Consider the following 24849-nt stretch of genomic DNA (forward strand, 5'->3'; position numbering starts at 1 on the left):
TGTGGCCAAAATACTGTGGCAAAATTAACGCTGTGTCACATCAACATTGCACACACAAACTATAATAAAATGACCATGCCAGGTGTGGTAACTTATTGTTTTCAGACCAATAAATCTTTCAAAAAAGGAACCTTTTAAAAGTCGAGTTACAAGTCAAGTGGAGTTGAGTTGCTGAGTCACGAGTTAATTCAGGAAGAGATGCAGTCGTAAGTCGAGTCATAGAGTTTTGTCATTATGAGATCATGGTCGAGTCACAAGTGATTTAAAAAGCGAGTTAAAAGTCACCAAAAGTTGAGTCCAGTCATTCAAGTTGAATCACTGGAAGTCTGTCTCTAGATTGCTAATGAGGTTATTGCTACATGTATTTACTGTGACAGATCAGTGCAATGTGCAGTAGAGCATGATCTTTTCAGTAACCAAATTAGCATACTTGTGACTTCCGCATGAAGCCCCTACACCAAGTTTACTATTGTGTGTCATGTAGGTGTCGATATCACCATAGTGTACCAGCCTTGAACTCATCAAACACCACTGTACCTGAACTTCACATGAATACAGTTGACCTAACTTGAATGTGTGTTGACTGTTAAACATAAAACAAAATGAAACAAGTAGAATGCACTGAAGAACAGTATTTTATTTATAATACATAGTTTACATATGCAGTGACCATTCAAGCATATTTAACACATAAATGGGATATGAACAGCGTACACACAAGATATGGATAGCATAATTGAGACTTCATTTCAATATTATTTACCTCTTTCACAAATTCAATTCATATTTATCAATTTACTAAAGGACCTTGTTGCCCTGTCATCATGTTTATAAAAAGCATAGTGCATTATAAAGTGCTTCTCAATACAGTTATCTTTATTTCTCTTTTATTTATAATTATATGGTTTATTGTACCTTGGTATTGTTATTATAACATGTTATCACACAGAGCATTTGGATGAAAATCCCAGTACAAATGTTACAATAAATTACTAAATTGATTTGCTATTACATGTCACATGAGCTTAAACCAGAATAATTGAAAAATTAACATAAACAATGTAACTTCTTTTAAGTGCCACAAAGTTGTCTGTAGTCTTGACCACTGCAATAAATGCATAGTTATAATGTCTACATTTATTACGACAGAAGCAACCCCCAAATATATTTACAGACTCCTAAATTGGCTCATGTAGACACCGTGCATTACTTCTGATGTTAACATAAACATGTTAAGGTTGGTCTGAACCCTGGAATTATGGAAAATTTCGGGCCTCATAACTTTTAAATTGTTGGTCTAAAGTATATAAAAGTATACATATTTAGAATGGCAAAGACTTGATAAGTTCATCTGTGAGTTAAATTTGGGCCAAAATGGCACTTTTATTTAAATCCCCAAATAATGGTTTTGGCCCACTTCTTTTTTCATGCATCGTAACAAAAAAATTCTTGGGCCAAATTTTTTTTAAATTAATTTTTAAAACTAGATCAAAATATCTGGGACCCGCTTTTTCATTTTTTTTAATTTTTCCCAAATTCACCAAAAATATTTGAAATTTGGGCCAAAATCAGGCTTTTTTGTGATTTTTTTTTTTTTTTCAGCATTTTTTGACCATTTTTGGCGCATATTTCTCAAAGTTGGTCGAAATTCAAAAAAATGAAAAAACGGGTCCTAAATATTTTGATCTAGTTTTTAAAAATTAATAAAAAAATAATTTTGGCTCAAGAATTTTTTTGTTACGATGCACGAAAAAGAAGTGGGCCAAAAACCATTATTTTTGGGATTTTAAATAAAAGTGCCATTTTGGCCCAAATTTGACCTCACAGATGAACTTATCAAGTCTTTGCCATTCTAAATATGTATACTTTTATATACTTTGGACCAATAATTTAGAAGTTATGAGGCTCGAAAGTTTCCATATTTCCAGGGTTCAGACCAACCTTAAAGCATGTCTTGAATATTTTCCACTACATCACAAGGACAATTTAAATGAATTGCACAATTAATAATTTTTCAACAGCTTTCACAATTCAAATAGTTCACATTTAAAGTGTAATATTCCGAAGTTTAATAGCAAGCATACACAAAACGCTTACAATTTTCAAATTTAAGTTTCAAATTGATTATTCCTGATTTTATTTAGAAGAGTGATCATGTAATAAAAATGTTACTTGCGAGGTAGGCAGGCATACCAAGATGCCGCTAGATTTCACATTGATGCTCTACTGCTCCATCTATGTGCCGAGAACAACAATCAGAGCATGGGGTGGTAATTTGCTTCAAATGCTATGACAACTAGACAATATTGTTGTGATGTCAAATTGATTAAGAGCTATGCAGTGCATTAGTACCCTAAAGCCCAATTTTGAATTGATCTTTTCGGTAAATCCCATAAGCCTTTGCAAGTAGACCTGAGATGGTGCACATCATTACTGCGCACCTCATGGCTTTGAAATGCCCAGTAATGATGTTGACTAAATGATGTGCGCATCAGTGTGACATCAAATGATGACTTCTTAGGTCTACTAGCAAAGGCTTATTTATCGAAAAGGTCAATCTGCAATGTTTTCAATTAAAGTTGGTTACTATGGATTTAGGGACATGTAATAAGTTTGCTCAATAATTGATGCTTTATGTCCTGTTTTCTTAACTATTGAGTTATATCAAAAATATTTGAGAACTTTGAAAACCTTGAAAAGAGCTGCTGAAATTTCTGCTGACATTTCTCTATGTCCCAGTATGTTAAGAATTTGTACACTGTACCAATGCTGTACTTATACAGTGCATTTTTACCCTTTAAAACTTACAAATTAAAATACAAATTAGGGTAATCAACCAATAACATCTAATGCGAGTAATCATTGCTCTGTTATGGACAACATGATACACATTTCATCAGTAAATCACTGCCATCAACCTGCTCCATCTTTCTATCCTGCACAAGCGTTGACTGTGTCACAAGCGTGGTGATACTTCCCGAAAGGCTTCAATTCCAGGCTTACTGGTGCATTTTCAGGATTGTGAGCTCATCTGTTGAAGCTTTGTGACAGTGATTTTATGACCATTTTATGCATTATATTTGGTTATATTAGATGAAATACAAGTAAGCTTGCCATATGTCATGTTTCACTATCCAATATTGTGTTCATGATGGTATTTGTAGCTATAGTGACAAACGGAAGACTAAATTACTAGCCACTTTCTGACTGAAATACAGTGATACAATTTTATAAAACAAAAAATACAATTTTATGTACAAGAATAAAGTAAGAAGTAAAATAAGCAAGCATAATTAAATATAAAATTTTCATTTTATTTACCAACGCTGCTAACCGAGGGGAGTATACCATTTATTATCATGAGAATAATGTAACACACAATTTAGGTAACCACTGGTAACTAGTTGGATGTTTAAAATTTAAAAAAAATGTATTGGAGTGTCATTTTGTGTGTTATAACTATTTCAAAAAATACACCAAACAGGTAAAACAAACAATAAGAGAACATATTATTTGGTTTGAGGTCTATCAGCTGTTGTCATCACATTTTTGACCTTCCTACCCAAATCTTTAAACCTACCCAGAGGTAGAAGTTTGTCTAAAAGTCAACTAATTTGATAAGAATTATTAGATTCTTGCCAATTGGTATTATAAATGATTTCAACGAATATCAACTGATTCACTAGCCCCTGCAAATAATAGAATCATTTCACCCAAATAGAATCATGAACCCACATTCCAACCCACCCTACTACCTGTAATATGTGCTAGCATCTTTATATGAGCGACATAATACAATTACATCTTGAACTGTTGTCACTGCTTCTTTAACGGGATCATAATAGTGACCAGTGAAAAGACTTGAACAAGTAAACTGGCTATTCCAATTGAATCCCATGACCCCCTATGGAAGGCATGACCTTCATCTTCCACACATGGAGTGTGAATTACAAAAATGGTTACCTGAATGAGTAACCGTTTGAAAATCACACTCCATGTGGGAGATTAAGGTCATGTCTTCCCTAGGGGACATACAGATTTTAACTTGAATAGCCCTATGTACTGTTCAAACTTAATTCACTTACATAGTAAAAATATAACAAAACAATACACAAATACCATACAATAATAAGATATTGGGATTCAGTACTTTGACTGGAATTGTAATAGTACACAAAATTATATCAATCTTACTTCTCTATAAATCAAAAAATGATTACTTAACACAACATAGTTGTATATGAAATCCACAGAAAGTAGGGTGCATTTTAAAAAAATCTGTTTTGATGATTGACCTGTAAATTTCTTTTAACTCAAATTAAATTTATTATTTTACAACAGGGGTAAGAAATATTTTTCCAATATAATGAATTCAACAAGATGATGTAATTTTGAATTACAACAAGAATACTTTTTTGTACTTAAAACACTGCCCTGTGAAAACACTGGAATAAATCTTAATAGATGAATTACTGTTCAACAGGTGACATTGTGATGGTGATGTATGTGCACTATCAAAATACAATAACACAGATTCACTAATTTCTTGTGCATTTCATTTTGCTATCATTCATAGTATGGGGACACACACACACACCTTGCAAACATGTAGAGAAATGCAACTGGACCAATTTTCACCAAGGTGGCAATGACATCAACGTGTTGAGGCATCTGTTTTATGACCAGATCTATGAGGCATCTTTAAGCGTGTGCATGCTAGCACATTGAGCGAACAGTCATACTATCGGTTTGAAATTAAACCCAATGAAATGCGCACTGACGTCACTGCCACATCAGGGTGAAAATGGTATTGTCACAGTTCAGATTTTTATAATTGAAAAAATACTGTTAAACTTTAACTCAATTACGAGAAGATCAACTAGATTGAACAGACAATTAATATAATGATTAGAATGTTGATAGTACTAGTAAGTTCTCTGACAAATTTCTAACATGATGCACTTTGTTTACTTTTGTCAACATCTTGTGATATTTTATTAAATTACAATCATGAAAAGCTTATAATTATATTTAAAGCATCAGTGTCCATACATAAATCTAAAATACTGTCATTGTAAACTTGTCCACTCTGTCTTACTTTGACTTGAAGTGCAAAGGAAATGTTCTAACCTTCCAACACACTTTCTTTTATTTTGAAGTGTTACATGCTTATGAGAATGCTTGATTACACTTACATTAAGAATGTATGTTTTGTCACTGCACCACATAATACAAGTTGTGACCAAAGAGATCAGACTATAGTTTTATCAGCTCGGAATCGACGGGAATCGTTAGGCTTTTACCACTACGCCAAAAAGTAGACCCATGTTTAGGAGTGATATACATAGCCCGATACGTAGTTGACCTGTCTAGTTGAATAAAGTAGACAAAGTATAGGACTTTATGGCAAACTTACCACAGTGCTACACAATGAACTATTTGGTTGTGACTTCATTTCACATTTCAGGTTAACTTGAGTAAACCACATGGGTTTCTATCACATTCAGTTTCAGTCATACATACAAATTCAGATTTATCAATGCAAAATGCAAACCAGCATTTACATGCCGAAAAAATTCAGCCCAATTTTCAATCCAGAGTAGACCAGTATTATGTTATTTCAAAAGGTCAAGAACAAAAATTGTTTGTTTGTCCACACTACCTCTTCAAGACATAAGGTTGGTGGAAATATTTTAATCACAGCTCAAACCGGCATAATTAGCTAACAAAAAAGCCTTAACTGGAGTGAATCAGGATATGTCACTCTTCTGTATCATGTTTTAAACACTTATAGAAGTGTAAAGAAACTGTAACACACACAAACAAAAAATTTGTGTTATAATTCAGGATGTCAATATTCTGAAAGTACAAAAAAAGTCACCTTTTTCTGCATTTCCAAACTTAAGAGGATCAGTATTCTTTTACACAATCAAAACATTTTTCCTGAATTTCAAAATCAAGGTAGGTTTGGTGTGGACAAACAAACAAACCTTTTTTGCCTAAAGGCAGACAAGCTTGTGCACAAGTATTTTGGAACATTTTGGGTAAACCATACAAGTGCACATAAATGGATACCTAGATATTATATCAGATTAATATATTATACATATAGACAGCTGATACCGATTCATGGACTTGATTACTATATATACATTATGTACACATGTGTTAGCCTAATATATATTTACATGGCACAATTCTTTTTACAATTGTATAAGGGAGGGAGGGAGGGAGGGAGGGAGGGAGGGAGGGAAGGAGGAATGAATAAGGGGAAATGTCCATTTGTCCCTGATAGTAAATTCCAATGCCTTGCAAAAATATAAATTAAATTGGTTCAATTGGCATCATTGCTGACTACCAGTTCGGATTCATCTCTTCTACCAAGTTTACATACCAAAACCTTCAGCTCAAGAGTAGACCAATAAATAAGTAATGGTTCAACTTGATTACGTCCCAGTGATATGTTGCATGTACCCAGTATATCAAGAACTGATGCAATCATCAACATACTGAGAACATTTCATATATGTTTGCAATACAATTACACCGGTAACATTCAAGTGCAAATATATGGCTAAAGCTGTTTAGATTTTACTAACAGGGTGCAACACAATTATTCACCTATTCTGTCAAATTTAAAGCTGATATGAGAATTTAGAAGGTCGTAAAAATGTAGGAGTAAATCACCAATTACAGTACAGATATGAAAAGAAAAATTGTCTATTACAGATTCGATGAACAATAAATATAGTGAGAATTAGAAGAGAATTTTACGGACATAAGTTAAAAATATTGTGCAAAATATTATTAATTCAATTTGCACCAAGATTATAATCATCATCTTTGATGCAATCAAACAAAGGTAATGGCAAAAGAAGTTCTTACACTTTTGCTGTTTTTAGCAAACATCAATAAGTTATTTAATTTGAATGCCCATGATTTCCAGCATAGTGTAGTCTATAACATCAACAAGAATTAAATAAATTAAAGAGAATCTAGATTAAAGGAGATGTAACATGTCCTGTAAAAACTATGTAAATATTGTTGTCATGACTACCCAGTGAGAAATATGTCATAAACTTGAAATATTACGTCCAACATCATCCGTCACTCGAAGTAGACACATGCTGTCTTGCTGATCGACCTAATACATTATTGGATCTGGGTCACATACCCACAACATCCTTTAGAAACATGCCACGCCCCTCACGGATGGCGTCAGACCCAACATTTCCAAGTTAATCTCTGCCGGTGACTATAGATGGTATTCACAAGAGGAGACGTAAACCTAGCGTACACCCCAACATATGTTTTTATATATTTTTCTGTTGTACCTTTTTCCAGTTTCGACTGCAAGTTTCAGTTAACTTGATTGTGATTTTTTACTGAAAAAGTTAGTTCAGCGTTGTCTTGTTCCTAATATTTCTTTTTCTAATAAAACTTTTTTTGCCAAAAAAATGCACGTAAATCATCAGAGTATACAATGGCTTTTATTTAAATCCTGAACTAAATGGGGGTTAAGGGCATATCAAACAAGTAGTACGGTCCTCTCATGTCATTAATACCCATTGATTCCAGGAATTCTGTTTGTCCCCTTTTGTGAGTGCTGACCATTCTCTCTACACTACACTTAAATTTGTCTGGTATGCACATGTTGAGAATCAGTGCAGATTGAAAGGCTTCAAATTAAGATTAAAGATGATCTCATTTTATTTGCTGAAGAAACAAGCGCAAGAAGTTTTCTTAATTATGTATATAAATTGGTAGAAATATCACTTTCTTCCAACAATTTCCAAATCATTTTCTTCCAATTTTGTACACTGAGGTTGGGATGGTTTGAAGCAATGTCCTAATATTGGCAAGAACACATAACTGGGCAGATTTTTACTATATCTTCTAAAATTGACATTTCGATGTATGCTTCTTGCAGAAATACAAGAAGGAGAAATAAAAACGTTATATGTCTAACACTACATAAAACCAAATACTATAAATGCTAAAATAAAATCAGAATGCTACTCTAAACTTAGTATGACATAATCAGTTAACTGTGTTTTCTAGTATCAAATATTCTAACATAAGAATTAAAAAAATCTTGTTTGTACAAGCCCAATTTACTATAATGTTGTGCAATGGTCTTGCTAACTTGGAATACTTTATCAGTGCTACACATTAATTACATTCAACTGCAAAAAGTGGATATTTCCCCATGCATTTCATGGAAAGCAATATAGTGTGTACCTCATAAATATTTCACCCGCGTGTCATGCTTCATTCATGTGTGTTGTAAACACCGGCAAACAGACACAGTAAAAATATGAGATATATGTGTAACCATAAATGCACAGGATCTGCCAATGTGCATGGTTTCTGTACACTGTTACTACTACACAATTAGAGAAGGAGAACCAGGCCTCGACCGCCATCTTGATACAGGCATGGAGCAAAAATTGGGGTATTCAGATTCCCCAATTTCCCCCCGTAGCTAATGGCACGATTGTACGAGGCGGTATAGGGAGTCCTGGTTTTCATTCTTCAATTCTGTGGTTACTACACACAAAATAGCATAAAAATGCATTACAAACAACAACCCAGGTTGGAGGAGAGGAGTCAGTCAGTATGCACAAAAACTTAAAATGAGTCCATGTAAGGAAAATAAAACTCTGTGTCTGCCATTGGATAGTCAAAGTAGTCTTGCTGGTGCTTACACCTGTGTTTGATGTGTGACACTTACACATGTGTTTAATGTGTGACAGTGTTTTGGGTGTCTTAGAGCACTGTACAATCCTCTGAAGGGCATGACCATTTATCAATACAAAAGAGTGATTGGGCTTGTACAATACTGAGGTACAATAAAAAACTTTGTCACAAGTTTTTACAGTCCTGATTAATTTGATAAGAAGGATAATACCAATATTTCAATCTCTCATTTCATTAAGTTCAATTGAATTACAATGGATATGTATCCTACACAGTAACTACCTATTTCAGGTCAAAAACTAATAAGATTTAAACCTCAATCTTGGTGAATACATATATTTTTTAAACTCTAAGTATGCCCTTGATATTTTTCTAATGTGTAATCATTAATATTGATAATCGCTTAGAGGTAACGCTTATTTTCAATACATGGTTTTTCACTGATGTATTTTACATTTTTGTTCTAGAAATAACCTGATAATTCAATCCCGAGTTTGGTGACAGAATAACTAAACTTTCCAAGCCGTTGCTTACACTGCAGCTAGACGACATGCTCCATTCAATCGTTTGATAAACATTTGATAATGTGATAATTTGTCTGCTAACAGACCTTTCATGAAGTGTCAATCAAATACAACACACTGCAAGGCTCTGGTCGATCATTGCGCATTATCATGTATCATCTGATGTGTCCATGTGAATGTCATCTCTGTGACGAGCACCACTTGCTTACCAAGCTGTGAATGTCGTATCAGATGCCAAATGGTCATGCCTGGTTTTATGATAATTCAGAATGACTAAATTCACCTTTGCACAAATAACATAATATTGTGCACAGCAAAAGGGTATTTGACGTACCAGCTTCATGGATTTCCCCATACAAATATTCACAAAGTGCTGTGTCCTCCATTACCAACCATAGTCAATACAAGTTAGGTATGATGTGTACTTGTGATGCACTACTCAAAATCCCATTCCACAATTATCACATACTCTGAAGTCATACATGTATGTCTGCTGGTCTGTCACTCTTGTGTGTTACAGATTCTATGTACATATCTGGCAAAGCATTTTGAAAGACCAATCCAATTTTTTTGTTTTTTGATTGAACAATACATAACTCGTCACTCTTTAAAACTCAATTTGCCCTACCCGTTCTTTTTGTACTTTGCCTCCCATCAAAGTTTTCCACATGCAATCTCACAAAAGTATTAACACACAGGAATAGCAAATACATTGAATGTGACAGTTCTAGTAAATTTGACCCTTTTACAACATCTTGAATTTCTTTTGAAGAAATATTTATCACAAGCTACTAAGTGTCCACCTGATTTGATCAAATGAAGTCGAAAGAAACATGCAACACAGTCTTAACTTTACAAAAATAATTTAATTTAGTTTCATTGATTAAAAAAATACAAACATTATCACTTTGTTAACATTTACGAACTGCCACATTCAATGTATTTATTATGTTGTATACAATACTGGCCAAACTGTACTCTTAGCTTGACCAGTTCTATCATTTCCATGACAAGTTTCAATTAATTTGGAGCCATAAAAAATGACACCCTTTTGGTTCTAGTTTTCCTTGACTTTGGATACACAGGACAGCTTAAATAGTCTTCCTTCATTGTTCATTTTTGATTTTGGTGATGCCCTTACAATTTCACATCTTCCATGACACCCAGGGTGTTAAGAGATTTTTTGATGCGTAGAGCTGTGAGACGTGCGGCACCATTGTGGTACCAGCATTCCTTCATAATTTTGGCCATCACTCGCAGGGCCTGCAAAACGGGGGAAAAGCATGAATAAATGATTAGTCAAATAGCTGCACTATGGATGCACAATTTGTGAGTTGGAAAGTCAATGCAATAGATAGCTACCCATTTAGGATATCATTTGGGGTGTTAAGATTTTGGACAAAGGTTGACAAGCTTTTGCTGGACCAAATGTTTGACCCCATGACTAATGGTTTGTGAAAAATCAAATTGTTTCCCTTTATAACAGACGGGTGTCCTACCTAAGCACAGGTTGCACATGTCCACCTACATTATAGCGACCTTGGGCTTATTATTTCACACAATTATGTTCAATCATATGCTTGATTTACCAAGTGTACATCATTTAAATCAAACTTGAGATCAATCAAAGTCTTTGTGAAATAGGCCTAGACAGGTGCACCATTCTCAACATTTGTGATTAGCCAACATTACATCACATACAACTTGTCTTTGCTGGGTCTTCAGCTTAGGCAGAATTGGTTTGCTGAATATCTTGGCATAAAACTCTAATCAAAGCTATCAGTATGCCTTTTTTCAAACCAATATACCATGTTTTACAGTGGTGTGCACCTGTTATCAGGTTGTGTACCTATACTTTCATAGACTAATTCACTGAATCATCTATGGCCAACTACTTCTTGGCTTATTATCCATTGTCCTATGTTCTCTCATCTTCTTCAGAATGTATAGCGAAACATTTTACACAATCATTTGAGTTCTGATATACCAACGGTGTATAGAATCAGTATATGGAATCGTATTGTAAACTTCCATTACACATGCTCTGATTTCACTGACAATAGAATAGTTCCAGACAAGATTTATTAAGCTATCTGGCAATTATTTTACATCAGCAATTAGCCTTCAGCTCTGTTTAAATATCCTTACTGAAGTATACTTGCATCTACATGAAACTTTTGGTTTGCCTATGTTCACTTGAAGTGGCCAAGTCATTGCATGGTAAGTTCAAAGTACACCAGACAGCATTTTACTTCAACTCACTATAAACAAAACATTAATGATGCCCTTACCTCTATACTATTCCACCTGTTTGGAATAGATGGGCGTAGTCTATCTGTGCAAACCACTTTACGCATTTCATCAATGGATGGATCAGGTGGTACCATGTCATAGTATGGCAATTGATGCTCTTCATATATACCTGTGTAACATACAGTATAAATGACAATTAGATGAAGTGGCTGTTTGATGTTTGACAGAATAACAAATTTGCTGAAGTACATCTGTAGAGTTGAATCCATTAGCTTATCTTAGTATGAGTCTTTCATTCTGGGGGCACTGTGAATTCACAGACTCCTTTGAATTCACAAACCTTTCCTTGAAATCATATTTCCTGTGTCTGTGATTTGACTGATTTCACAATAACATATTTCAATTTTGGCAACAAATAAGCCCTTTGGCACTTGTGTGAGTACATTAGACAATTAACATGCTTTGTTTGCTTCAAATCCATCTGTGCAAATTGAAATTCTGTCTACGCAATTCTCCCTTTTAGCACAGTAAAATGCCGCAATTAAGCCGAATTGTCCTACAAACTTACAGCATAATTTATCTCATTGTTTTTTTTGTTGTAGAACATAGTAAATATTTAAACTGCAACAATCTAGGGATTAATGTAAAAACCCCTCACAAACAAACCTAGCTACAATGCAGTAAGATTATGTGAATTTACAGATAGGTCTGTAAATTCACATCACCACAAAATGATCTGTTTGGAAATCAAAGAGGTAATAAAAGGACATCTCTGACTCTATTTAGTCATGTGCAGACGGTTATAGGAAATATGCCATTGGATTTCAACACATGGGGACTAAAATAGAGTGCCTCCAGCATTTTAAGTGAAAGGACCACAAACAAATAATAATTAGCTTCTCAAATCATGATCCTACAATAATTTGAGCATATAGGACATAGAGCGGGTTAAGCATTTGTAATCAGCACACCACGTACACACACTTAAAATCAGTTTCCCAGTGTTTTCATAAATAATCCTGAAGTACACTATTTGCCCTTCTCTGAGCAACACACAAGCATAACCGAGTCTACACTCCCATCTTTCATCAACATCCATGACCTATCTATATGTGTGAACATAAATTAACTGGGCCATATGGAAGAACAGGGGAATACTTAAATTTTCCCCTGAATATGGACCCAGTATAAAGAAGAAATAAACAAACAAACATATGCAACAGTAAAGCCTATGTGGCAGGCACTTCAGATTGGATTAAGAATCGGACCAAAAATGTTCTTCTCCATTTGTCTTTTCACTAGTAAATACTAGTAATAGTAAGTAATATTACTACTGACTCGTGCCCACTAGCTAAGGCCATAATCCCATGGTTCATTCTCATAATAAATAGGTTACATTTTCGATTTGTGTCTATCACTACCAGATGCAAATATCGGGTTTTTCTATATATCAAATCATTGAATATATGAACGCATACGTTTTCAAGATTGTGTTCGCGTTGGTCTTTGCATTTGAAAGGGTACGGAAAGTGCATGAACGCATAAATATGAATGATATGTACGTTAACGTAAACCCTGACCAGTACCATGCTGCTGATATCAAAATATTTACCTCCAACTGTACACCTCCTTGCAACCTCCCACAGCACCAATCCCATAGAGTACACATCAGCTCTTTTGAAGGAATCAAAATGATTCATATTGATAGTTTCATCCAGGACCTCAGGAGGCATGTAACGTTTAGTGCCTATTCGATTGTTGGGGGCGATGTCTACCGTGTCTGTGGCAGAGTCATGGCGGACAGCCAAACCCAAATCAGCGATGGCGCATTGGCCGGTACGCTTCACCAAGATATTTTTGCTCTTTAGATCCCTGTGGGCAATGGCTGGTTTACCTGCAAACAAACAACATAAAGGCAAATAACAACAATGATGCAAGGGTTTTATACATCTAACAGTCTTTGTGGCCGGATTATTCAAAGCAAGAATTACAAGTTTTGTCAATTCAATTAATCAACTTGATTCAAAATCAAGTTTCATTTTCCACTACCATGTTGATGTTTAAATATCATTTATTAGCAAGGGTGTTTAACTGAAATTTGTAAACTTGTTTTCACTCTTAAACCATTCATAAAATAGCATACCTTTTGCTAGTCTATTTGGCCTTGTTCACATGTATCAGACATAAACCTAGACATAAACAGACTTGTACACATGTATCAGACATAAACCTTCACTTTTGCTTCAACAAATTGTTTCAGCAAAATTTATTGAATGGTCACAATTAGCGTTGCTGTCGACATGGCCTTTTGCGAAAACACGCTTTTCATGCGTTATTGATACATAATAACCCTTGGCAACAAAAATATAATTAATAAAAATGTTCACAGAAGTAAACAAAAGTCCTTGAATTCGGCTATTAATTTGATAATAATGATGAATATGCAGTCATATTGGGCTGGTCATGCTTATGGGCCATATTAATGATGTTATTAGGAATGTAAGGACTACAGTAATACTAAGCTTGATTATGATAACACAATTTTTAAAATTGCCTGCTTTGATTGGATTGGATCATATCACATATCATCACTTAAGGGGGTACTACACCCCTGGCCAATGTTGTGCCTATTTTTGCATTTTTCTCAAAAATTATAGCACATTGGTGACAAGTAAGATATGCATATTATAGGGGCAAGGACTACAACTACTGTACTGTAAATTCAGCAACTCAAAGCAAGTAGTTATTGATTTATTGATCAAATATTGGTTTTCCCTAATTTTTTTACTGTAACTCCACAACTGTTGTATGTGCTGAAATAAAATTTCCAGTGCAGTAGTTGTAGTCCTTGCCCCTATAATATACATATCTTGCTTGTCCCCAATGCGCTATAATTTTTGAGAAAAATGCAAAAATAGGCACAAAATTGGGCAAGGGTGTAGTACCCCCTTAAGTTTGTTCGGATTATATAAGGCGGAAAAATAAGACTCATAACACGGTGCATTGATATAGAATGGCATGCACGCAGTTCGGCGCAATGTTAACGCTAGCTGTGCGTTGCGCAATGCGTGACTGGCGCACGCTTATGTGAATTAACACAAGCGCGAGTTGGGACTTTATTGACGTGCGCAGTTACAAAAGCCGAATAATTTCTGCCTTATATAAGCCGAATAAATTTAGTTATGTCACTTACCTTGCATGCCTACAATTTCCATATGAAGATGAGCCAACCCATTGGCTGTTGAGAGCACCAACTTAATCATGCCTTGGATGTCCACAGTTGTGCGATTCAAATAATCAAAAAGAGAACCATTCTCATGGTAGTCTGATATCAGCAGCAGCTGTGTCCAGGTACCATTATCTGCAATGCGAGGAATTACATATCAAGGGATGTTAACAACTGGATTAGACTCCATATACATGTACATCCATACTGAATTATCATGCATGGGTAACAAAATTATGTGACTTAATGGGAGGGACCAGTACAAGTGCCTGGGTTACAAGTGAGAACCAAGAGTTCTGCCAGTTACCCTATATATATACACAGGACCAGACACATCTAATCTATTATTAAAAAGATATGCATGTGTTAGATGGTCCCTTATCTGAGACCATGCACAATCAAATGGATACCATTCAGCTGAGACCATGAAAAAATACAATACCATCTGAGAGTATACAGTGCAAAGATACAATGCCCTGATGGATAAAACCTGTTAAGTAAAATGCAAATTAATTCTCTTGAGGTATTTTTTTATTTACATTTCACATGAAATCCCCCTTTGAACATGACAGTGGATACTCCTGTAGATTAAAACCATCATCAAATTGACTTCTTGTTCTACATAATATACTATTTTTCTTCTTGGGAGGCAGTGATGTCAGTGCAGATTTCATTGGGTACAGCTTTAAATCACAATCGTTCGTTCAAAGCGCTGATATAAACATGTACACGTTTATAAATGTGTGTGAGACAGCTGCCTCAATGCGTTGACATCACTGCATCGGTAAAAAGACAAATAATACAGTAAATAGTTGGGTCAGGATTTCAGCCAGAAACAAATTATAAAGTTATTTGATGGTCACTCCGGACATATCCATTTAATTTCCCTTGATTTTTGGAGAAAAAAAACCCAGTTATTTGATGGTCACTCTGGACATATATCCATTTAATTTTCCTCTTGTTTTGGACCACACACAAATCAATGCAGATACAAAACTGTACCCTGGTTTTTTAGTGGGAAAAACATAGGCTACATATTTCCTCATTATCCAATTTACAGGGGCAAATCTCAGAGGGAGAAGCCAAGCTTTGGTTAAAATCACAGACAAGTTGGATAAGGGAATGGAAGGGGATGCAACCAATTTTTACCAGAGGCATCTCTATAATCAAATTAAGTATTTCTTGGCCAAAGTGGAACATGCATGGTGCGTCCAAGTAGTGTACTAAGTGTGTACGCAGTGCAAGGCGCGTGTATACTTTCTTCTGTACCGCGCTATATTCGCATGTGATTATCGCGGAGCAACTAGCGTTCACAGTGTTCCAGTTTGGCCAAGAAATACTTAATTTGATTATAGTGTCATTGCCCTCCCCTAGCTAAATCCTGTACCTTTGTTGTCAGCAGCGATGAAACCCAATATATTCTCATGCCTCAGCATAACTGTCTGGTAAATCTCTGCCTCACGGAACCAAGAACGTTCTTCCCGTGCCGAGAACACTTTGACAGCTACATACTCTCCGCGCCATCTGCCTTTGTACACCTCCCCATAGCGCCCTCTCCCAATACATTCAATCAATGTGATCTGTCTGGCAATGGTCCTTTGTACGAGCAAGGGTAGACCTGCAAAAAAACACAACATGCATGTTAGAAAATGACTAACTCAGTAACCTACTCACCCATTATAATACTGATCTCAGTTTCATACTGCACCCTCATCCTATCTTAGTCCAACTTACATCCTATAGACGAATCAAATTTCACGCATTCCTACACCTCAATGGCAGCCATATTTGGGTCCCCGTCGGCTCCATCTCACCTAAAATGTGAAATGATGCGGCCTTGGAGGGTATTTTAAACTGCCTTTTATCACCCGTGTTACACGTAGACAAAAGAATGATGACAGTTTACAACACAAAAGAATCTTACATTGAATTTTAAGCGGCTTTAATCCACCCAATTGGGCAGTCACAACACCAGTTTGGTGCTGCGGGGACCCAGTCATGGCCGACCAAATCCTGACCATGACTTGGCTCGTTGGATTCGTCTATAAATTAAAGAGATGTTAGGTTCTTGCACTTTCAAGTTTTTTTTCCTTCATGATTATTATATGGGAATTCCCCCATTGAATGTTGTGTCACATATCCCTGTTTTAACTTTTTTTCTTCTTAGTCTAGACTTTCTAGAACACAAGCATTCTGCAAATAGGGACAGCCATTCTATATCAATTTACTTCCTATTCCAGGGTATACAGAATGGGCTCAACATAGATTTGATTATACACAACTAGCACGTTCTTATCTTCAGGTTTTCTATTGACTATGAACAGAGTTGCAGTTATCTGTCAGCCTGGTCAGCAGTAACCAAAACTTAACCTGACCTACCAGAAATGTGATGTCTTGTCATCCATACCAAAAATGGATAAAACTATACATTTTATTCCTCATAATAGCTGCAAAATGGACTCATGCAAATATTCATACAAATTTTAACCATTGTTAAATTTTCAAGCTGTAATAGTGACTACATGATGACTTCATCAGCCATCTGATTGATAATGGTGTGAAGTCAGAAGACAGGGCAGTTATTGTAATGCCGAATCCCATGTGTGTGACATTGCACCATCATCATTCAGATGCCTGATGATGCCCAATGACTTCGGACACAACGAGTTTCAAAATTTTAGTTCCAGTATTAGATTTAATTTACAAAATAATATTTTGAATTACTGGATGAATAATCTATGCCAAGATAATAATCTATATAATTCAGCAGTGTCCGACTGCTCTTTCTGATTATCGCGTAAAAAGAACAAGGTCACGCCTGGGTTATGCGATGCTAAATAGCTTGATCGGTGACCTAGGGTGGCATTTTCACACCCACCTGAATCTCATTTTAGTACAATTCAGAGAACAATGTTGAGGCCAGTAATGGCCTTGCAATTTTGATTTTTCACACTTTTCTAGCAATGAGCCAGAATGCTTTTGCAAAGCGCACATGGTAATTAAGCATGTGTATTAAAGACGAACCCACACACAACACATACTTTGGGGTAAAGCCTCGTTATGAGATATCCGTGCAAAGGGGTTAATGTAGTCCATAGTCCAACATTTTTCCGCTGCAACAGATGGTACGATTTCAGTTCTGTGCAACAATTTTTTGTTCGCCGCTGCAAGCTTTGGTTCTTGGCTGTGATTTTCCGCTAAACTTCTCAACATTTTCATTTGATTTGAACTCTATATACTGGCTTTAAACTATCTAAACTAATCTGCTAGCAGACTACTTTTCCTTCATACCTGAGCCAGACCCAGATGATGTTGACATATTACAAAGCTCCCTCAGTGTGCATGCTTGTCCCATAAGTGGATTCTCAGGATCTTGATCTGGATACATTGGTATCCTAACCATCTGTGGAGACTGCTTTTTGAATTGGCATTGTCGCACTGATAGAAGAAGGATGATACCAATACAGATGAGGCAGATAGGCCCAGCTATAAGAGCAGCCAACTCTAACATCCCTAATCCGTTGATTGGAACTTTGGGTACACTGTAACCTGTAAGGGGAGAAAATAAACAGATGATTTGAAATATTTAGTTGAAAACAATATTTATACTCACAATTAGTACAAATAGCTAACATTATCCGTAAAAAAATAATAATTTAACACGCTAATGAAGAGATTTATATGTATTGGGAATAGACATCAAAGGTATATTTTAAAACTGGTCAACAACACTCACTTTTTGAACCGAATATTTCAGAGAAACCATTCTCCATCATCAGCGGTGTAATGCTGTTGTTAGATTGACTGATGATTCTCCAGTGTTTCCCCACCCTAAATAGGGACAGGGTCGAGGGCTTAATTTCTAGAATACATGATTCTCTTCTAGAAACACCATCACAAAGGACAAAATAGTCCCAAACAGAAATGTTTGGTAGACTCATAACCGGTGCGATCTTACCTTTCCGATGTTGATTAAGATACTTCTTGCATCGATCCCGAGATGCGGAAAAAAACCAATAGTCATTTTGTCCCACATAAATGAATAAATAACAAAAACCCCCCGATCCCCCGGTGGACTCACCCAAAAGGTGACGTCACACCATATGATCGTCCCTTATCCGACTTGGGATCCCCTACTCGGACCAAACTTGTAGGGGTGGCGGGGTCGGGATAATCAACATCGGAAAGGTAAGATCGCACGGTTATGAGTCTACCAAACATTTCTGTTTGGGACTAGACTCAGTACACCGGTCGATCTTACCGCTTCGATGTTGATTAAGATACTTCTTGCATCAACATCTGAAAGATCGATCTAGCAAGTAACCGACGGATGGAGGTACAAGATTGGTCAGCATCTGATCAGGGATCGGGAGCGGTAACGATGGTTTTCGCGAGGTCAGAAAATATTTTCCCCAACGGTCGGGAAACAAAAAAGACCACGCGATCACAGACATAAACCTCCTTACTTAATAAGTTTGGTGGTTAAGAATAGCGACACTGGTTCTTACCATGCTGAGTATTCTGTATAGTCTGAAAACCTGGTACCCGTACACCACCGTATTATGATCGCCGAACAATGTCCCGGTAAACCTCCCGCCCGTCTCTGATTACTAACGTAAACGGAAGTATCGTAGAGAAGAAGGCGAAGGTGGCTTCGGGACACCGCCTGCTAGATCTCCTCAAGGGACAACCGAGCGGTATACCCAAGATGATGAGATAGCTCGTGTCGAGTGGGTCGGGACGCTTGAAACCTTCGCGATCCCCGGACCCCACCAACACCTGGACCAGCCATTGCGACAGCGGCTGGACCGAAAGGCTCTGTAAGGGTGATGAATGCGGTCGTGAGTCCCTCGCAAGGCTTGTGTTCGGAAGAAATAGTGCTGCAGCGCCTTATCGGACACCCCAGCCTATCTTTGGCTTCAGCCGAACCTTGCCCAACCCTGGGGATTGGAGAGGGACGAATGTCGGTATGCACCGCGCCCGTTCGTAGTCACGAGAACAGAGCGCCGAAACAGTGTCGCTCCAGTGTTTGTGAACACGGAAGCTAACCTCGAGACCGTGTGCAACTCAGCACCGCCGTCCGAAGCCAACGCCAAACCGGAAAGCCATCTTGAGAGTTACGTATTTAAGCCGCTTTTGACGGAAGGTCAAAAGGGTGACCCTTAAAGTAATCTAAGACTGTGTTGGGATCCCTTAGGAGGATCACTTTCCTTTTGGTAGACACTCGTTGAACATACCGTCGAGGCGTGAGACTAATAAGGTAACCATCGGCTATGATAGTCGACCCGTCTCGAAACCTCGGTGAATGGAGAGGACAGCTGACTTATAGCTGGCCCCAGTGGCCCGCTGAAGTCTTGCTTGGAACTTTTCTGTCAGAAACTCCGGAACTAGCAGCACAGAGGCTCTAGCGGAGAGCTATTTGTCTCATTGCACCAAGCGTAGTATGGAGCCAGACTCTGGCTATACGCACGGAGGGTAGACTTCGTCTAGCCCGGCGATGAGAAAAACAGCTTCTGATGAAAAGTATCCCTCCGCTGCGTGTTCCCTGGTAAGGGCCATGCAGCTAACTGCAGGTGCTCTAGTGATAGACTGGGTACCTCCGCTCCGGGCATCCGGAGTAGATCTGGTACCTCAGGGAGTGCCAGCGGCCTTGCCGCTAGCAGAATGACAATGCAGTCTTCCCACCCGATCTTGGCCACCACCCTCATGAGTAGTGAGATCGGAGGGACTGCATAAGCTGTCATCCTCCCCAGTCTATGGACAGAGCGCCCACGGTGAATGCTTGGGGGTCCGCGACCCTTGAGCAGTACACCGGCAGTGGATGATTGCGATGAGATGCGAACAGATCTTTCGAGGGTGGTACATCCCTTGAAGATCGTCTGAGCGACCTGCGAGCAAGGGACCATTCTGCTGGTCCCGACACCCTTCCTCGTGACAGATTGTGCGCGAGGATGCTGGTGACGCCAGCGATGTGTATCGCTCTCATCGTAATCTGCCTGAACTTGCACCACCCTATCAGGTGTCGTGCATGCAGGCTCAATCGTGGTGGCCCGGAGTCCCCTTGTCTGTTGGGGTAGGCTACCACGGTTGTGTTATCCGTCAGGACAACGGTATGTGATTCCACGATCACCTCCTCGTAAGCGAGGGAGGTTGATGTGAAACTCTGTCTCTATGGCCCCATAGGCCCGAGGCGGAGTCTCCGTGGATGTGGACCCCCAGCCCCGTTTTGACGCTTTATGGTGGTCACTACCACACGTGACATACCGGGGTGCAGGAAACCTGACACCCTGGGTCAAATTGGGCTGATGGGTCCACCACCAGAGTTCCTCTCGCGCGATCTCCGACAACGGAACCGCGAGGGATATTGGGTGACGACTGGGCCTGCAAGCAGGCTAGAAGGTGTAGTTGGGTAAGCCTAACGTAGAAACGGCAGTACAGTACGAGGTCTACCCTACTGGCCATTAGGCCTACCACCTTCATCCATGCCACAGCGGGTTTTGCCCGAGACTCGGCCAAGAGTCAGGCACACCGCACCATGTTAAATCACCCGCTCGGGTGAGAGCACCTTGAACCCCTCCGTGAGGGTGATCTGGGCCCCTACAAATAGTGGTGTCTGCGTCGGGACCACGCTGGACTTTTTGAGCTGATCAAAAATCCAGGGTCCCGCACCCTACGGACTATCAACCCCATGAGACCCGTAGTCTTCAGTGGAGTGCGTCCGTATATGAGCCAAACGTCCAGGTAGCAACTGATGTTGACACCCCTGTGCTTCAGGTACGCTGCCACCGCTCTGACCAAGAGTGTTAAACACCCTGGGAGAGATGGACAGGTCGGATGGCGGTATCAAAACTGGTAATTTTGATCCTGTACCTAGAAGCGCAGATGCCTCCGATCTTGAGAGGCGATTGGCATATGCAGATAGGCGTCCGAGAGATCTAGCGATGCTGTTCCCATGCTCCTGATGGGGCAGGCTAGCACCGGCGAGAGTCCCCATTCTGAACCTCTTGGGCCTGAAGAACGTGTTCAACAGCCTGCGGTTCGGATGGGGCTCCGTCGCCGGTCTTCCTTGGAGCCAATGGCTCCAAGATCACCCGTAGAACGGGGGTAGCCGGGACAATCGCCCGCCGGAGAAGCTGTGTGATCCCTGTCAGTAGTGCCCGACGCTGGGGGCCGTCTGACGGCACTACTGTGGACCTCTGAAATGTGCAGGCAGAATGTGGGGAGACTGGGTTGCCAGTCTGTAACCCCCACTCACCACTGACCATACCCAGGCGCTCAAAGAGATGGTTTCCCACCTCTGGGTGAAAGCCATAGCGGTCAGCCCACTGGGAGATCCCCTGTGGAAAAACCGCTGAGTCCCCAGGAATGCTCTGCCTAGCTTCCCTTGGAAGAGCGCTTGCTCTTCTTCGGGCTTGCCAGCTGTTCCTGTGCTACCCTTGCGCCTCCCAGAAATGGGTGCTGCAGAGGTAGTGGGCTCGGGTACTGTTGGTGGTGCACGGCCTGCTGAAGTCGGAGCTCCTACCCATGGTAAGGGCAGTTTCCGACCTCTTCAGAGTGCTCCCTTTGGTAGCTTCTTTGCACGGTCCTCCACCGTAGCGCAGAAGCATCCAAAGAGAAAAAGGACCCTGCCTTTCCATCGCGTTGAGCGATTGGAGTGGCAGGCCCCTCCCCCCGGCGCTGAGTGGACACCCTATGGGCTAGGCCCATGGAGCTCTCGTTGAGGCTAGCTGTTAGCACCGCTAATAGGCTCACCTCATGGAAGAGCTCAGATGTTGTCTGAGCGTGATACGCTTGCGACATCTGGGTCCTCTCGGATCCCCTCAGGTAGGTCCCGTGGTCCTCCGCGTTACACGCAGAGGAAGCGTGCAAGCACGCGGCGCCATAGCTCTACTGAGCTCGACAGCCCACGATATCTACCCGTGAGGTTTGCCGGGAATGAGAGTGCAGGCGTCCCCTGTGAGGAAGCAGCAGCTGAGCATCCTACTGAAAGGATCCCCTGGTCCTCCTCTATGGACTCCCCCTTAGGGGTGTCCGGAGGAAGATCAGTGCTGTTGCTCCCCTCAAGGGCAGCGGGGAAGGAGATTGTAGTGATGTCACTACCGGACTCAGCTTCCGACTCCTTTCCTCGCCCACAGTATCCGTATCATGCTCCGATGATAGCGGTAACTGAGGACGGGCATCTGAAAGCGGGTAAGAAGGCATAACCACTGTGTGGCTCGCCGACTACCTGCCAGCAGAAGAGGGAGTACTCCCGCAAGACCCTGAGGTATCCGCCATGGCACCACTGGGTCCGCATGCTCTCGCAGCCGTCGTCCTAGCGCTTAGCAGCACGGGCCTACCCTGATCAAGATCTGGGTTAGCCCCATGCCGGCTGGCCTGGTCAACAGCTGATGTTGGTACTGCGTGGCCATCGCTGGCGACACTTGCCACGGTGCTAGGCCGTGGAAGAAACACCCTGCGGCGGGTACCACGGGCATACCCAGCCGGCAGCTGACCCTGAAAGGATCCGCCACCAGGGTAACCCCATGGTACTGCAGTACCAGCACCGCCTCCCCCTTGTTGCCACAGAGACTGTGGCGACTAAAGCGGTGCTGCGGTACCGGTGCGGTATCAGCGTGGGTACCCGTGAGGGTTCCCAACTGTGGACCGCTGTACCCTCGCCACACTGCGTTCCCTGTTTGGGGGATCAAGCTGTGTGCTGGCGTGGTACCGGCGCGGTACTAGCATGGGTACCCGTGAGGGTTCCCGGTTGTGTACCGCTGTATGCGTGGTTCCAGCGTAGGTGCCCGTGAGGGCTCCGGCTGGGTACCACTGTACCCATGCCTCACTGCGTTCCCCGCAAGGGATCAAGCCCGTGTGTATGGGTACCCGCTATACCGGCTGTCCCTTGGCTAGAGGGAGCTTGCCTAGTACCACGGGTAGCTGAGCGTGCATACCCCGATCAATCACCTCGCCACCTGAATAGGCAGCGTCAATCAATGGAGCTATGCCCTGTTGATTTGACAGTGATCGATCAAGAGAGGGTAATTGACCCATTGACGGTAATGGATCACCCACGCTCCGCTGGCTCTCGAGGACATAAGTGGGTTGTTGATCAGCTAGGCTGTTCAAGCTACTTACTGTACCCTCTAGAGCTTCGCCCAAGGTCGCTGTGTGTGGCGGACCACTCACGGCAGCTATGGGCGGGTGCATAGCGGCTACCACTGAAGTCAAGCCGTAGCTCGTCTTTGTAGCTGCCACCGAATGCACCTGGGTCGCTGTCCCGTGAGAGACTGCGAGCCCAACCCCTGAATAATCGCCAGCCAGTCCCTGTGGACAGCCAGCAGCTATTCTAGGGCCCAGGGTATCACTCGGCGGTCCCGCCATGGAGCGCTGCCGTGTGACAACCCCAGTTGGTTCTGCTAAGACTACACCCACAGCGTTAGCCGCGGTATCGTCTCTGCTGAACCCATGCATGCTAGGGTTCAACCCAGGCAAGCCCGGGGCACCCTTGCATGCTGCCCGTCGCTGGCTACTACTGTGGCTGTTTGAGCCCGTAGATATGCCTGCGACAGACGGGTGTCCTCCTGCTAAAAACCCGTGAGGATTTTCGCTAGAGGACTGGTATCCTCCTGCTACAAAACCCGCTAGGGTTTTAAGCTGGTGGTTACCGCTCTGCTGCCTGCTACTTTGCTCCGACGTATAGTCAGTGCTTTCGCTGGCTGCTGAGCCTTTGGACGCGCTTAGCAGTCCCGAAGGAACCGCCTGCTTGTCCGGGGACCGGAGCCCCTTAAGCAGACCTGCCATGACCCATAGGGGCTGTCACAGCAGAATCTACCGTGTCGACTGGTATCCTCCTGCTGCAAAACCCGCTAGGGTTTTCGCTGGTGGTTACCGCTCTGCTGCCTGCTACTTTGCTCCGACGTATAGTCAGTGCTTTCGCTGGCTGCTGAGCCTTTGGACTCGCTAGCAGTCCCGAAGGAACCGCCTGCTTGTCCGGGGACCGGAGCCCCTTAAGCAGACCTGCCATGACCCATAGGGGCTGTCACAGCAGAATCCACCGTGTCGACCTTACCAGTGCCCTTGGTAGATTTCTTCTTCGTCTTATGGCGATGACGGAGCCTATCCCAATCGTCAAGCTGGAACTCGGAGAGTCCTAAGCAAAAG

The 24849-nt window shown here is 40.8% G+C and overlaps 1 protein-coding gene across 1 annotated transcript in view; it reads right to left on the reverse strand.

Moving 5' to 3' along the window:
- Positions 1 to 2145: 2145 nt before the first annotated feature.
- LOC140155790 (TGF-beta receptor type-1-like) overlaps positions 2146 to 24849 on the reverse strand; it is a 57582-nt gene continuing 34878 nt past the window's right edge. Inside the window, exons 4-9 of the mRNA XM_072178759.1 lie at positions 17995 to 18252; positions 16091 to 16321; positions 14671 to 14838; positions 13090 to 13371; positions 11516 to 11646; positions 2146 to 10487 (exon numbers count right to left, since the gene is read on the reverse strand). Coding sequence (XP_072034860.1) covers positions 10362 to 10487; positions 11516 to 11646; positions 13090 to 13371; positions 14671 to 14838; positions 16091 to 16321; positions 17995 to 18252 — 1196 coding nt within the window. The 3' untranslated portion in view covers positions 2146 to 10361. The remainder of the gene's footprint in view (positions 10488 to 11515; positions 11647 to 13089; positions 13372 to 14670; positions 14839 to 16090; positions 16322 to 17994; positions 18253 to 24849) is intronic.

Source organism: Amphiura filiformis, chromosome 6 (assembly GCF_039555335.1).
Source record: "Amphiura filiformis chromosome 6, Afil_fr2py, whole genome shotgun sequence".
Taxonomy (NCBI): domain Eukaryota; kingdom Metazoa; phylum Echinodermata; class Ophiuroidea; order Amphilepidida; family Amphiuridae; genus Amphiura; species Amphiura filiformis.